At 39.7% G+C, this 12,962-nt stretch overlaps 1 protein-coding gene across 4 annotated transcripts in view; it reads left to right on the forward strand.

Annotated features, from left to right (window-relative positions):
* The first annotated feature begins 2,556 nt into the window (after positions 1-2,556).
* The window catches only part of CNKSR2 (connector enhancer of kinase suppressor of Ras 2), a 251,661-nt gene continuing 241,255 nt past the window's right edge, over positions 2,557-12,962 (forward strand). For 3 of the 4 annotated variants that reach the window (XM_044377556.3, XM_044377557.3, XM_044377558.3), the window contains exon 1: positions 2,563-3,117. In XM_044377556.3, coding sequence (XP_044233491.1) covers positions 3,054-3,117 — 64 coding nt within the window. In that variant the 5' untranslated portion in view covers positions 2,563-3,053. Of the gene's footprint in view, positions 3,118-12,962 lie in introns of all 4 variants that reach the window. The other variant, XM_044377559.3, reaches the window with a different exon arrangement.

The raw sequence follows: 12,962 nt of genomic DNA on the forward strand, positions 1-12,962 counted from the left end.
ATGAATGCCTATCACATTGTCAAAATCAAAGGCAAATTTTTTATTTTTTGTATGTTTTGTAAGGGAAACCTCAAGGAGGAGAACTTAGGACAAATACCTAAGGCCTTGGTGAACTCTGTAAGATAGTGTAAGTCCACACCAACATTTTCGCTCATTCTTAGTTCTTAGAATTATTTTAGTTATCTCAGGTGATTAGACTAAATAAATTCCTTGCTGTAACATAAATAGGAGAATATATACAACTTAGATCTGATGTAGGGTCTTCCTTAAAATCCTTTCTCCCTGGGATCTTTTTCTTTCATCTTTTTTGGTACCAACCCTTTCATGAAATATGTATCTTTTTAATTTTACTGTACCCTGATCTTTGGCATTTGTTTTGATTGATATTTTATTCATTATGCAAACAATATCTCACTCTAAACTTGCTTGCAATATATAGTCTGGTTGCTTGTCATGCAAGCCCGGTCAGAGTATGCAGTTTGGTGTTTCAGCCAAATTTGGTCACTTCCTACATTCTCACAGTTGCTGGTCAGGAACACTCACGGTGACTGTCAGACTCCTTTGTAGTTAGCTTTCTGATGAGACATATTCAGTTAACATTCAGTGGACCTTCCCCTTCCAAAGTACTGTTAATTTTACGATACTGATATAAATCTTCTTACTATTCTTAAAAGCTCATATTCTGAAATCACCTTAACTTAGTATTACAATCATGCATGACCTCAAATTCCTTACCCTCTTTAAGCCTTATTCATTAGTTTATTCAACATTTATTGAACAATGTGTAATAGGCTCTGGGAATAGGAAGTGAATATGATAGCCAAGGTTTTCTTATCTGTAAAATGTGGCTAATGACAGTGTTTGAGGATAAAATGTATGTAACATACTTAGCACATTGCTCAATAAATGTTCATTGTTATTATTAGCAGTATTATTTTGATAAAATTACTTTTAACATCTCCTATGACTGTAACCTCTAATGATTCACAATGGATTTGCATCCATTCCATTTATGAACATAAAGCTAGTCTATAAATTACTGATGCTAAAAATTATCTTTTCTAGAAAATACTGATACAGTGTTCTGAGATGCCATTGGAATGTAAGCACTCCAAAATGCCTTTCACACCTGATTAGCTAAGAAAAAACTGTAAATCACAGCCATGATCTGGATGAATGGAAGGTGCTATACCAGTATCCTCTGAACCTACACTTGTCTAGATAACCTAAATTTCTTCCCATGTACTTTTAAGTTTGGATTATTAGAAAAATAAACAAGCCTACAGACAGGCCATCTTAAGTTTTACTTGGTTTGTATCGCTAGCCTGAAAACTTCAAAATATTTTAACTACTGTGGTTTCAGTTCTTTTTGGGTGTGGTGGGGGGGTGGATGTCAACTCAATCAGTTGAAAAAAGTGTCAGTTCTGCAGCTCATGCAATAGAAGTAGAGAAAATGGGTCACTGCAGGAACTGGCAAAACCAAGTGACATTATTGAAATGGTTACAGAAATAAAATGAGTTTTCTCTTTTACTCAACAGGGCTGTTTAAGAATGACAAAGAGAAAACATCTTTAATGGTGGTAGAGAGTTTGCATCTATACTTTCTAGGATTATTTGTCGTTTAAAGTGAAGCCTATTAGACAAACTGTCTTTTACTAAGCGTTGCACAGTAGCCTTCGTAAGATTTCTGAAGAACATGAGTTTTGAAGGATCATGTTTACAATTCGTCACTCGTTTTAAATCCCAGTGTTACCCCTCAGTTCTTATATAAGATTATCTGAAAACAAAAGGACATCCCCTAAAATAGGTACGGGGCACTCTCGGCTTTGAAGGAGTTGGCCGAAAATCCGACACTGAGCCCTTCAAAAGGCACGTGGGGCCGAACCTGTCTCGGTATCACCACGACCGGCACTTGCAGGTTCCAGGCTCCACGCCGACTTCCCAGCCCCGGGGCACCGCCAGAAGCGGTCCGACAGCACTGGCCGTCCTGCCTCGTCATCGCTGCCTGCGTTTCTGGCTGGCGGAGCCGGTTCCCGTTCGCGGCATTCCACGCCCACGTCTCCGCAAGCGTGCACGGGGCTCGGGAATCACCTCGGAAGCCCACTCAGCCGCGGGGAGGGCATGAGCGAGGAAAGCCCGGTTCTCGCTGTAACCCCCGCGCTCGGCGGTGTCCCCCTCCCCTTGGCGGCGGGGCCACAGGTACCTCCTCAGCCGCCTGAGCATTCAGCGTTCAACTGGTGGGCAACCCGTCCCGCAGCCGCCACGTCCGCTCAGAGGCCCCTCCGAGCCGCCGGCAACTGACTGACTGACCCGGGCCAGGGACTCGCGCCGACACCGCTGCGCACACGCCCCTAGAGCGCCTCTATCCCGGGACGGCTCGCCGGGCGGGAAGGCGAAGCTGTGAGCTGCTCGCACCTGCCTGACAGACAGGCAGACCCCGGGCTCGGGCCTCGTGCCGGAGCGCGCACGCGCACGCGCCTGGCGCGCCTGCCGTCGGCCCCGGGGGCGGGACCGCGCGGCAGCGAGCGGGCGGGGGGCTTGTGGCGCGCGCGCCCCGCACCCGAGGGCTGCGGAGAGATATTTTGGGTGGCAGGAGGCCCCTCGTCATTTCCGCCGGGCAGCTTGTGGTGCCCCGGGCTTCACTCCCGCGCGCGAGGCAAGCGGGCAAGTTGGTTGCGAGCGTGCGGCGGCGGCTCCTTTTCTCAGCGGCTCGACCCTCGGCACTGCAAGCCATGAACTGAAGCCCTGGAGGGACGGAGACCCGAGCAGAGTGGCGGAGCAACAGCAGCAGCCACCTCTGCGGGGAGCGAGCAGAGAGTCCGCACCAAGCCGCGACCCCAGAGCGTTTCTCTCCCCGTCGCCGCTCCCGCCGCTGCTGTCCGCTTTTTGCTAAGAGACACTGCAGCCGCAAGACCCGACACACAAAAGCCGTCTTCTCGCCACCCGCCCAGCAAGGCAGCAGCCAGCAAGGGACCCCACCTGAGGGCGTCTCGGGCTACCGAGTTCGTTTTGTGTCTGATCTCCGTGCCCCGCGCGGTAGCGACCCCGTGCCCATGGCTCTGATCATGGAACCCGTGAGCAAATGGTCTCCGAGTCAAGTAGTGGACTGGATGAAAGGTAATGCCCGCTGTGCGGAGGGCGAGGCGGTCCTGGGGCACCGGGCACCGGCGCGCTAGAGGGAAGGGGCGCCTACCGCGGCCGAGCCCGCCATCGGGGCTTCCACTGGCTGATCGTGGTGCGGCAGGGGGGGAGGCGGGGGTCCTCCGGGGCAGGCGGGGGCTCAGGATCCCGATCTCCTATTGTCTTCGGTGCTGGCTCCCCAGCTAGAGAGGGGCGCGGAGAGCGCGGGGGTTGCCGGCGCTGCCGGATAGTGTTAGAAGGCGGGCCGCGGAATCCCGGTACATTTCGTCTCCTCCCCGCTCCTCACGGCGCCCCTAGGCCGGGAGGACGTGGCGACCCTTGTCTCTTCCCTCGGGGAGGAGACCCCAGGGACCTGCTCCTTTGCTCGTTCCTTCCCGGGCCCCTTTGTTCCTGGGAAACCTAACGCCCCCACGGGTGGCCGCCCCTGCCAGGTGCCTTTTCCAGCGCCAACTCTCCCTACAACTTTTAAGCCCACATAATGGGGTCAGGACGCGGCTGCCCTGGTTTGGATCCGGAGAACTCCCCCAGTTTGGGCTGAGGATGCTCGGGGGATGCGCTACTTTGGGGGAGAGGAAAATATGCTTCCCCTGGGACAGCATCCGCACTGGTATGTGTGGGCTCCCTCCTGCGCAAACCCGTTTCCCCCCACACACCCCTGTTTCCCCACACACACAACCTTTGCCTCCTCTTCTCGCCGATTCAGGCTTTGGGCCTCATGGCTTTTTATTGGGGGCTCGACGCCAGGTGTAAGGTGATGCGCATTCAAGTGCCCCCTCATTTCTTCCATCTTGAAGGCTCGCCCCTTTTTTTCCCTGGCAATTTCTAATAACCACAGTTGTAGACGCTCGCCCTCCTAGTCGCAAACGTGGGCTTTTTCTTTAGTCCCTGGGCTTTCCTGCCTCACTATCTCCCTCTGTTGTTTGAGTTAAGGGTCTTGTAGAGGATCCCCGCCCCCCCCCCCCCGCCATGACCACTGCCTCCCCCCATCACCAAGATTACCAAGATTTGGGGAATGCTGACAGGGATGGATGGGATGAAATAAAGGATTCCTGGCCACACTTGGGAGATGTTAGAGCTTTGCTTGTGGTTATTGCTAGGCACAAACTCTAGGTAGATTAGTCAGGAGCCAAAGGCTTATCATTTGTGAAAATGCGTGTTGCCAAGAGCAGGGAGCCCCTTCTGGGGGCTTGCTTAGCAGGAGGACTTTCTAAGCTCCAGGTACTTTAGAAGGAAAGATGGGGTGATTAGAAGTGATTAAGAGCGACAGAGAGAAACTCAATTTTGTTTCCTCCTTTTCCGAACCTTTTTGGCCTCTTGCTTCTTCTTACGGATTTTTCTTTATACATTTGCTTTCCTTTTATTCCCTTACTTGCTCCTTTATTACTCATTTAATTAGTTTTTTCTTTTCTAATATGTGCAAAGTGCTTCGTAACTGCAAAGCACAGTACACATGAGAGTGTATTGAATTAAGTAGAATTAATTATCAACTGCCCCCCTGTGTGCGGTGCATTGTGCTAAGGTGCCATGGGTGCCATGACTAAGACAAAGTCCTGCAGTGGCTTATCTTTTCTGTTTCTTCTCTTCATATTTGCTATTGAAATTACGCTTTCCTAGATTCCCACCAACCCCCACCCCCTTTGGATTGTCAGAAACAAACATCTGTCTTCTCCGTTTCTCAGTCATGGAAGAAAGAGCCAGGTTGTACGCAAGAAGCAGGAATGCTTAATTAAAGCCCTTTCTTTGAATTTTCCTAAAAGGTTACTTTGGTTTGAGTCTGTTACTGAAATACTCAACAGAAAGCTATCTTGGCTCCATGGGAGTCTGATTACCTTCACAAATTCCCATGATGCTTGTAGTGAGTGATGCATACTCCATCTTCTTCACCTCCACCCTCCCAGTATAATCTTGCAGTTTCTTCTTTCTCTACAGTTTAGGTCCGGTGAAGCAAGTAGAACATATGACACACATATTCTGACACACATTATTAGATTTCTAGTACAGTGGTCCTTTAAAAATCTCTCCAGTCCCTTAAAAATCTCTCTAGCCTAAAATGCAGCATCTTTGAAGTTGGGCTAACATTGTTAGCTGTGATTTTAAATGATTGTTTTCTGTAAGTTGAATAACTTATTTTCATACCTGTTGGTGATTCATTTTAGAGCTATTTGAAAAGATCAAGCAAGTAGCCAAGATAGAATTTGTATCTTTGTACACATTAGACTGGAAGAGAAAAACTGATGTCATTATCTGTATATTTCAAATCCCAAACTGCTTACTGCTGAAATTTCTACAGTCTTCATATAAATTTGATTTAAGATGGTAACAGAAAACAAGATTTTGAAGAATAATTGGATGAAATGAACATTTCCTCAACTTGTAATTACACTGTTACCTTAATTAATTTTTCCTCCTTACTCTTTTCCCCAAATAAACTTTACAAGTAAACACATTAAAAAAAAACTTTTCACCCTTTCTTCAGATGCGGTAATGTTTAAAAGTCAACTAATTTAGGCTGTAGCTTTGGAATGGCCAAACTTCCTTTGGTGTTATATAATGTATAGTGTTATAAAGTCAGTAACAAAGAATGAAGGAGACTTTTGAACAACTGCAACATTGTGGGAATTCTTCAAAGTATGCTCCCAATGTGACAGTTTCATCATCCTTAACATTTAAAGTATATAGCATATGCTTTCAGCTAGTCACAATCATAAATAGTTATAACTCCATTTAGTAAGGCACATGCTTTATGCTCTTTCTAGGGTGTTTTTCTTTTCACTAAACAGAAAAGGAGACATTAAGCTTATAAAAATAGCATGGCCATATATTTATGCTTCCAGACAATTTATATAAGTGGTATAGAAACTCAGCAGAGAAGGAGATGAGGGAAAAAAAATGGGCTGATGAGATTATTAAGCTTTGGTAGCATATACTCAAAATTGTTTATGAAGGACCATTTATACATTGCAATTCATTTTTATCTTTTTTATTAAAATGTATTTGAGGGAGGCAAATATTACATTTATATATTAATTATTAGTAAAGATATAAGGAAACACTTGCATTTTTTTGCTCACCCCCAACTCCACTATTTGTAAAATCCAATACTCACTGAATTTTCTTCTAACAATAAAAAATTGATGTGACACAGTGTCAATGTTAGTTCCAGTAAATATATGAACTCCTCAGGAGTCAGTAAAATAAGCAGTTACATTCCAGATATCTTGATAGTACTTCAGGCTATTTGGAAATATAGAACTTCAAAATTAATCATATAAAAATATTTTTTGAGAAAATTAAATATGCATCATTTAGCATTTGAAATATTTTTTTCAGTAGGAAATTGCATTCAATCCTCTTGCAGTTTTGACAAAATTATAAAATGTAAAGCTTTTTAGTGTAAAAGCAAAGCCTTTATTAGAGAAAGCTGTAGGTAGAAAAGTAGGCCAGTAACGGTTTCTAATTTTTGCTCAATGTATTACTCTAAAATACATCATATATCGGCTCTTACCTATTCACTTGCAGGGCCTTATAGAAATACTCTGTAATCTGCAGTTGTTTGAGTTTACTTTTTTGCCCACTGAAATATAGCAAAAACTTCTGAACACTTCAGGCCCTTGTTATTAATTTCATTATGAATTTTCTTTGTCCGTGTCACTCCCAATAATTCCAGTTTTCTTCTCACACTTTTTCCAACTTTGAAACTCCTTCAAAATATCCATATGACTAAGATAAAGTTATTTTCTGCAGCTAACTCCCTTCATGACATTTTTTTTTCCAGTGATCTATAATCCCTTCCCTGATCAAATAAAATGAATTATTATTTTCAGAGTCAACCAACAGTCTTTCTCTTATGGTCTCTGTGACTTAGCTCTTTCTATTCTTATAATATGATTCCTAAAATCTAAATTTTTAAGATAGCCTTTTCTCAAACCATCCCACAATTAACTGCTTTGCTCTTTTCTATTTATTCTAAACCATTTTCTTTAAAAAACCATTCACTGACTTCTACTTTCTGTCCTGATGACTCAGCCATCTTAAGGATAGAAAATGAAATACATTATTTTAGGTATAAAAAACAAAGATAAAGCCATCACTTTGCATACAACCCTACAAAAGAGGAAAATGCAGTGATGAAATAAGGTCTATTTATTATAAAAGTTAAATGCTACAAAGGAGAATGTATCTGATAAGATAAAGAAATTTTGACAAGCACAGTGCTTTCTAATATTTTTACCCCCCCCCATAGGATCTAGAGCTAAGGTTGAAATTTATTTTATTAAGATGAAGGAAAATGTCAAAATTTTGAGTTAAACTGTCTTGAGAGAGAGAGAGAGAGGAAAAATTTTCTGGCAGAAACTTGAGAAATATGCATTGTAAGAAAAAAATATGTTAAACTTCTGTGATCAAACTGGTCCTATCACTTTTGAAAAATTAAGGTTTTTTCCTCAATTGCAGTATGACTAGATAGTCACCAATAATCACCTACTCTTGATCTGACATTTTTTGAAACTCAATACTTGTCATTTCACACAAAGAAGAAATTTACCTTTTCTGTATGTAGACTTTGCACAGGAAACATCATTTTATTTATACTGTCATTAACATTTACTCCTTAAGGTAACACTCATGATTTAGTGCATTTTAGGAAAAAAGAGTATATTTATGTAGATACATTCTGGTGCTCAGAGATTATTTACTCGGTACTTCTACATGGAAGGGGCTTTAATGGATTGTTTTAAATAAATTATTCTCTGCTTTGGGGAAATTAGTCTCTGTAAGGGATTGCAGTGACATTGAAAAACCTAAGCCAAAACAGAGACAGGTGCCAACTAGAACATTTGCTAAATTTAAAAAATGTTTGCATTATGTATAGGAGCACCAGTAGAAAGACAAGATGGTACTTTTAATCAGTCAGGAAGGAATCCATGGGGAAGGTGGGGTTTTAGCAACTTTTTATACAATTTATTTAACTAAGCATATTCTAAGATGGATGTAGTCTAAATGTAAAGGTACAGCAAGAGACTTTGGGTTTGAGATGGGTGATTAACCAGTATGGTTGTGTCTAGGTTTGTCTGGTTGAAGGAGAGAGGTGGGCAGTAGAGGGAAAGTGAGGGAGGAGCCATGAGTAGGTGGCACAAAAGTACAAGAACAAATCTGCATTTCACAAAGACAATAAAACTCTCATCGTGTCCTGAGTTTAAATAAATACCACATTATAAAACTTTGGCTGCCAAAAATTAGCCCACAAAGAATGTGTATTGAATTAGTACAGCTGTTTCAAATCTGTTTCTCAGGAATAATTTGGAAATAATGTTAAAGTGAGTTATTTTGAAGATTGATTATATCATTAGCATTATGTTGTTGGATATCTAGAATTTTACTCATCCAAATTCTTATATGAAAAATGAAGATAGGCTTTTAAAATACTGCTGTTGTTCTTAAAACAATGATAAATGATCATTTTCGTGTATAGCAGCGTGATCTCAGATTAGGACTTAAATTTGTTTTTAATGACTTTTAGCTTTCTGTATGACTTCCCTACAGCACCTCACCACTTAAGGTTTATTGTGAAAGATGAAGGATTAGTTTCTATAAAGAGTACTAGAAAAATGGATCATCTGTACTTTAAGAAAGGGAAGGGAGAGGAAGTAATTTTTTAAAAAAAAATGTAGCATAAGCTTTTTATTTTTTAAGATTTTGTCATAGTTTAGTGTCTTGGCTAAAGAAAAGCAAATGTCGTCTTCACTACAGGATCATTGTGTTGAATAACATTCAGTGAGTGAATTCACAGTTTTCATGCATAGCTTAGGCTTGTGTTCCTCAAAATGGAACATTTCTGTGGTTGTGGGAGCTAAATGATCAAAAGAAGACAAAGAGTTGATTTTTGCTAAATATTGTAAAACTTTGTTTTTGTGTTAAAATAAACCTGGATATTAAACTCATGGTGTAGAAAGCAAATTGGCATGATTTTAAAGATGAGGCCAGAGGCTTAATAGGAATTTTAGGCTGCAGCAAGCTGTTTCAAGCTGTGTTTCCCAGACCCTCCAGGGTTATGAGTAAACTTTGTTCAGCAATTATGGATACATCAGTGGAAAAATTTGAGAAGTGCGGGTTTGGGTTTAGAAAAGGTAAAATTCATGTACTTCCTCTTTTTCTCCTATTGAAAGGGACAAAATATCATCTTTTGAGTCAAGGTCATGATAATTATAGCATCTTTTTTGTTTGTTTGTTTCTTTTTGATCCATAAACCTATAGTCAGGATAAATTTCTTAAGAATGTTTTTCATCTGATCCTGTCCTCTCACTTCTCACCCCCCTCAGCTTAAAAAATTTAATGGCTTCTCATTGTTTTTAGGATAATGTTAAAGGTTTGGCTCTTGCCTCTGAAATAAGCCTTACTCCTAGCACTAGTTACACTGGCCTTTCAGTCTTTGCCTACCACTGGGCCTTTGCACTTAATACAGTTTCTCTTGCCTCTTTTCTTCACCCAGTTAAGTCCTACTCATCCATCAGATCTCAAGTCTCCCCTCCTATGCTTCAGAAAAGCTTTCTCCATCCCACAGGTCACATCAAATCCTCAGTTGTGTGCTCTCCAGGTACCATTTGTATCTTCATTCCATATGCCGGTTTTATTTTTACATTAATTTCTATGGTTATTTGTTCAGGGCAGGGACCTCATCCTATTTGCATAACAATGCATAAGTAAGTATCGGGTGAAAAGTAGGCACTCAGGAAATATTTGTTGAAGGAAGGAATACATAAATATTCACAAATTACTGGTCTGTCAGCAAATCTGCTTTCCTAAATGAAAATGCATGTAAAGTCCCTTATAATGCTCTAATGGGTACTTCAGTGCCAAGTTGTATATTGTGTGCCAGAATACAGTAGAAGTGGGGTTGCTTTAATTCATAGTTGTAGCACTCTAGTCAATTCAGTGATCTAAATCATGGTTTAGATTCATTTCATTAAGAAATGTGAATAATTTCAGTGAATCTACAACACGTCTGTGTTTAAGCTATAAATGCTATTTGCTGATGTCAAATTATTAATAGACCAACACTATAGGCAAACATTACTTAAAAAATTAGAACATACCTCTTAGGAATTTATTTTTTTCATACAAATTTCCTAATTGTTTCTTCATTTCAGTGTTTTTAAAAGAACTCTATGTATTTTGGAATGCATGGTGGAGTGAAATTGATAAAAAGCCTTAAGTTTCTCCTCTAATAGGGACACCTGGGTGGCTCAGTCGGTTAAGCATCTGCCTTCCACTCAGGTCATAATCCCGGGGTCCTGGGATGGAGTCCTGCATTAGGCTCCTTGCTCAGCGGGGAGCCTGCTTCTCCCTCTGCTTGCTCTGCCTGCTGCTCTCCCTGCTTGTGCTCGCTCTCTTTCTCTGGCAAATAAATAATTTTTTAAAAAAATCTTAAAAAAAGTTTCTCCTCTTATAAAAGAAAAAAAAAAACCATGTAAGAAATAAAAATGTATTTTTCTGTTGTCAAAAGAAAATATCTTTTGTTTGTTAATTTGGATGATAAAATGGAAAAATAGCTTTTTAATTTAATAAGAACCATTATCTTTATTATATTTAATGTTGAATTTATATTTTTATTAACAGGAATAAAACAAAGATATTTAAAAATTCGTCTTAAATCAGCATTTCTTATATAATTTTCCATTCCTCCTGATATTGAAAAATGAATTTTAACTTTTTAAAGTAAATATAAATTTGGGCTAATTTTTGAGGCACTTGTTAAGAACCTACATAGCAAGTTATTGTGAAGTGTAACTTTTTAAATACATGTGCCTCATATGGATTTTTTTGTTAATTACATGTTGCTGGATAAGCAAGTAGCAAGTAATAGGAGATTTTTCTAATAAAGTAAGTGTCTCCCCACAAATTTCCAATGGTTACAGTATAAATCAGAATAAGTGAAATTTTTAAAACTTTAACTTAGCTTTTTGCAGATCTGTTAACTTTTAATAAAACACCTTCAGACTTAATCTTTCTAGCTAGTATTATAAAACAATGTGTTGGAATTGTGCCCTGATTTAAACTACAAATAACTATTCAATATGATAGAATTTTTTAGACTTTAAAGATGTATTTAATTTGATTTCAATTTAAATTACAATCATTCGTTTTTTTTAAAGATTTTATTTATTTATTTGACAGAGAGAGACAGTGAGAGAGGGAACACAAGCAGGGGGAGTGGGAGAGGGAGAAGCAGGCTTCCCGCCGAGCAGGGAGCCCGATGCGGGGCTTGATCCCAGGACTCCAGGATCATGACCTGAGTTGAAGGCAGACACTTAACGACTGAGCCACCCAGGCGCCCTAAATTACAATCATTAATTCTAATAAAAGTTTTCACTAACTTGATCTTACTTTTGCAATTTCAGGGAAGAAAGTGTTTTGGGTATTTACATAAATTTATTGAATCTTACATTTTACTAAGTACAGTACCTCCTATTTTAGTTTCCTGTGTTCATCTGTTAAATGCTTTGTCACAACATAAAATTGTTTTAAAAACCAAGATTTAAAAAAATAAAATAAAAGCCAAGATTTATTGAATAACAAAATTCACAATGGCATTAATGTATTATAGTTGACAAGATAAAAACATTGTTATATGCACTACTGAGTGTTTATCCAAAGAAAACAAAAATAGTTATTTGAAAAGATATATGTGCCCTGATGTTTATTGCAGCATTATTTACAATAGCCAAGATATGGGTGCAATCTAAGTGTCCATCAGTAGATAAATGTATAAAGAAGTTGTGATACACACAGACACACACAGGAATATTACTCAGCTATAAAAAAGAATGAGATTTTGCCATTTATGATAACATGAATAGACCTAGAGAATATTGTGTTAAGTGAAATAAGTCATACAGAGAAAGACAAATATCATATGATCTCACTTACTTGTGGAATCTAGAAAACAAAGAGCAAACAAAAACACGCAGACTCATAAATACAGAGAACAAACAGGTGATTGTTGGAGGGGAAGTATGGGGGACAAGCAAAATAGGTGATGGGGATTAAGAGGAACAAACTTCCAGTTATAAAATAAGTAAATCATGGAAATGAAAAGTACAGTATAAGGAATGAAGTCAGTAATATTGTAATAACATTTTATGGTGACAGATAGTGACTATAATTATAGTGGTGAGCATTGCATAATGTATAGAATTGTTGAATCATTATGTTGTACACCTGAAACTAATATAACATGTCAATTATACTTCAATATTAAAATGTTTTTAAAAACATTGCATAATTAATATCAAGTATTACACACTTATCACTCTCCATTTTTTTTTAGAGGGAGAGAGAGAGAAGGGGTAGAAGGAGAGGGAGAGAGACTCTCAAGCAGGCTCCACACTGAGTGCAGAGCCCTACTTGGGGCTCCTCTCAGGACCCTGAGACCATGACCTGAGCCAAAATCAAGAGTCAGGCAGTTAACCAACTGAATCACCCAGGCATCCCAACACACTTATCTCTTTTATATTTACTTGACATTAATGTTCTTGGAAAGTATTGTGATTAGGTAGGTTGGAAAGTCTTCTAATAAAGTATAGATAAGAAGAAACCAGGTTGTTAGTTGCTTTTAAAGTGTTGCCCAATATCCTTTTTTTGTTTGTTTGGATTTTTTATTTTGTTTCAGCTACATCTGCTATTTTTAAAATGGGCTTGCAACATGTTTTCTCAAATAATATCTACAACAAATCAATGGAAGGCTGGCTTCAATCCTGGATTTTACTTTTTTCAACTTGTTTACCAAAGGTTATGAAAGAATCTATTTTCTAGCAAGTTGTTAG

This window comes from Ursus arctos, chromosome X (genome assembly GCF_023065955.2).
Source record: "Ursus arctos isolate Adak ecotype North America chromosome X, UrsArc2.0, whole genome shotgun sequence".
Taxonomy (NCBI): Eukaryota; Metazoa; Chordata; class Mammalia; order Carnivora; family Ursidae; genus Ursus; species Ursus arctos.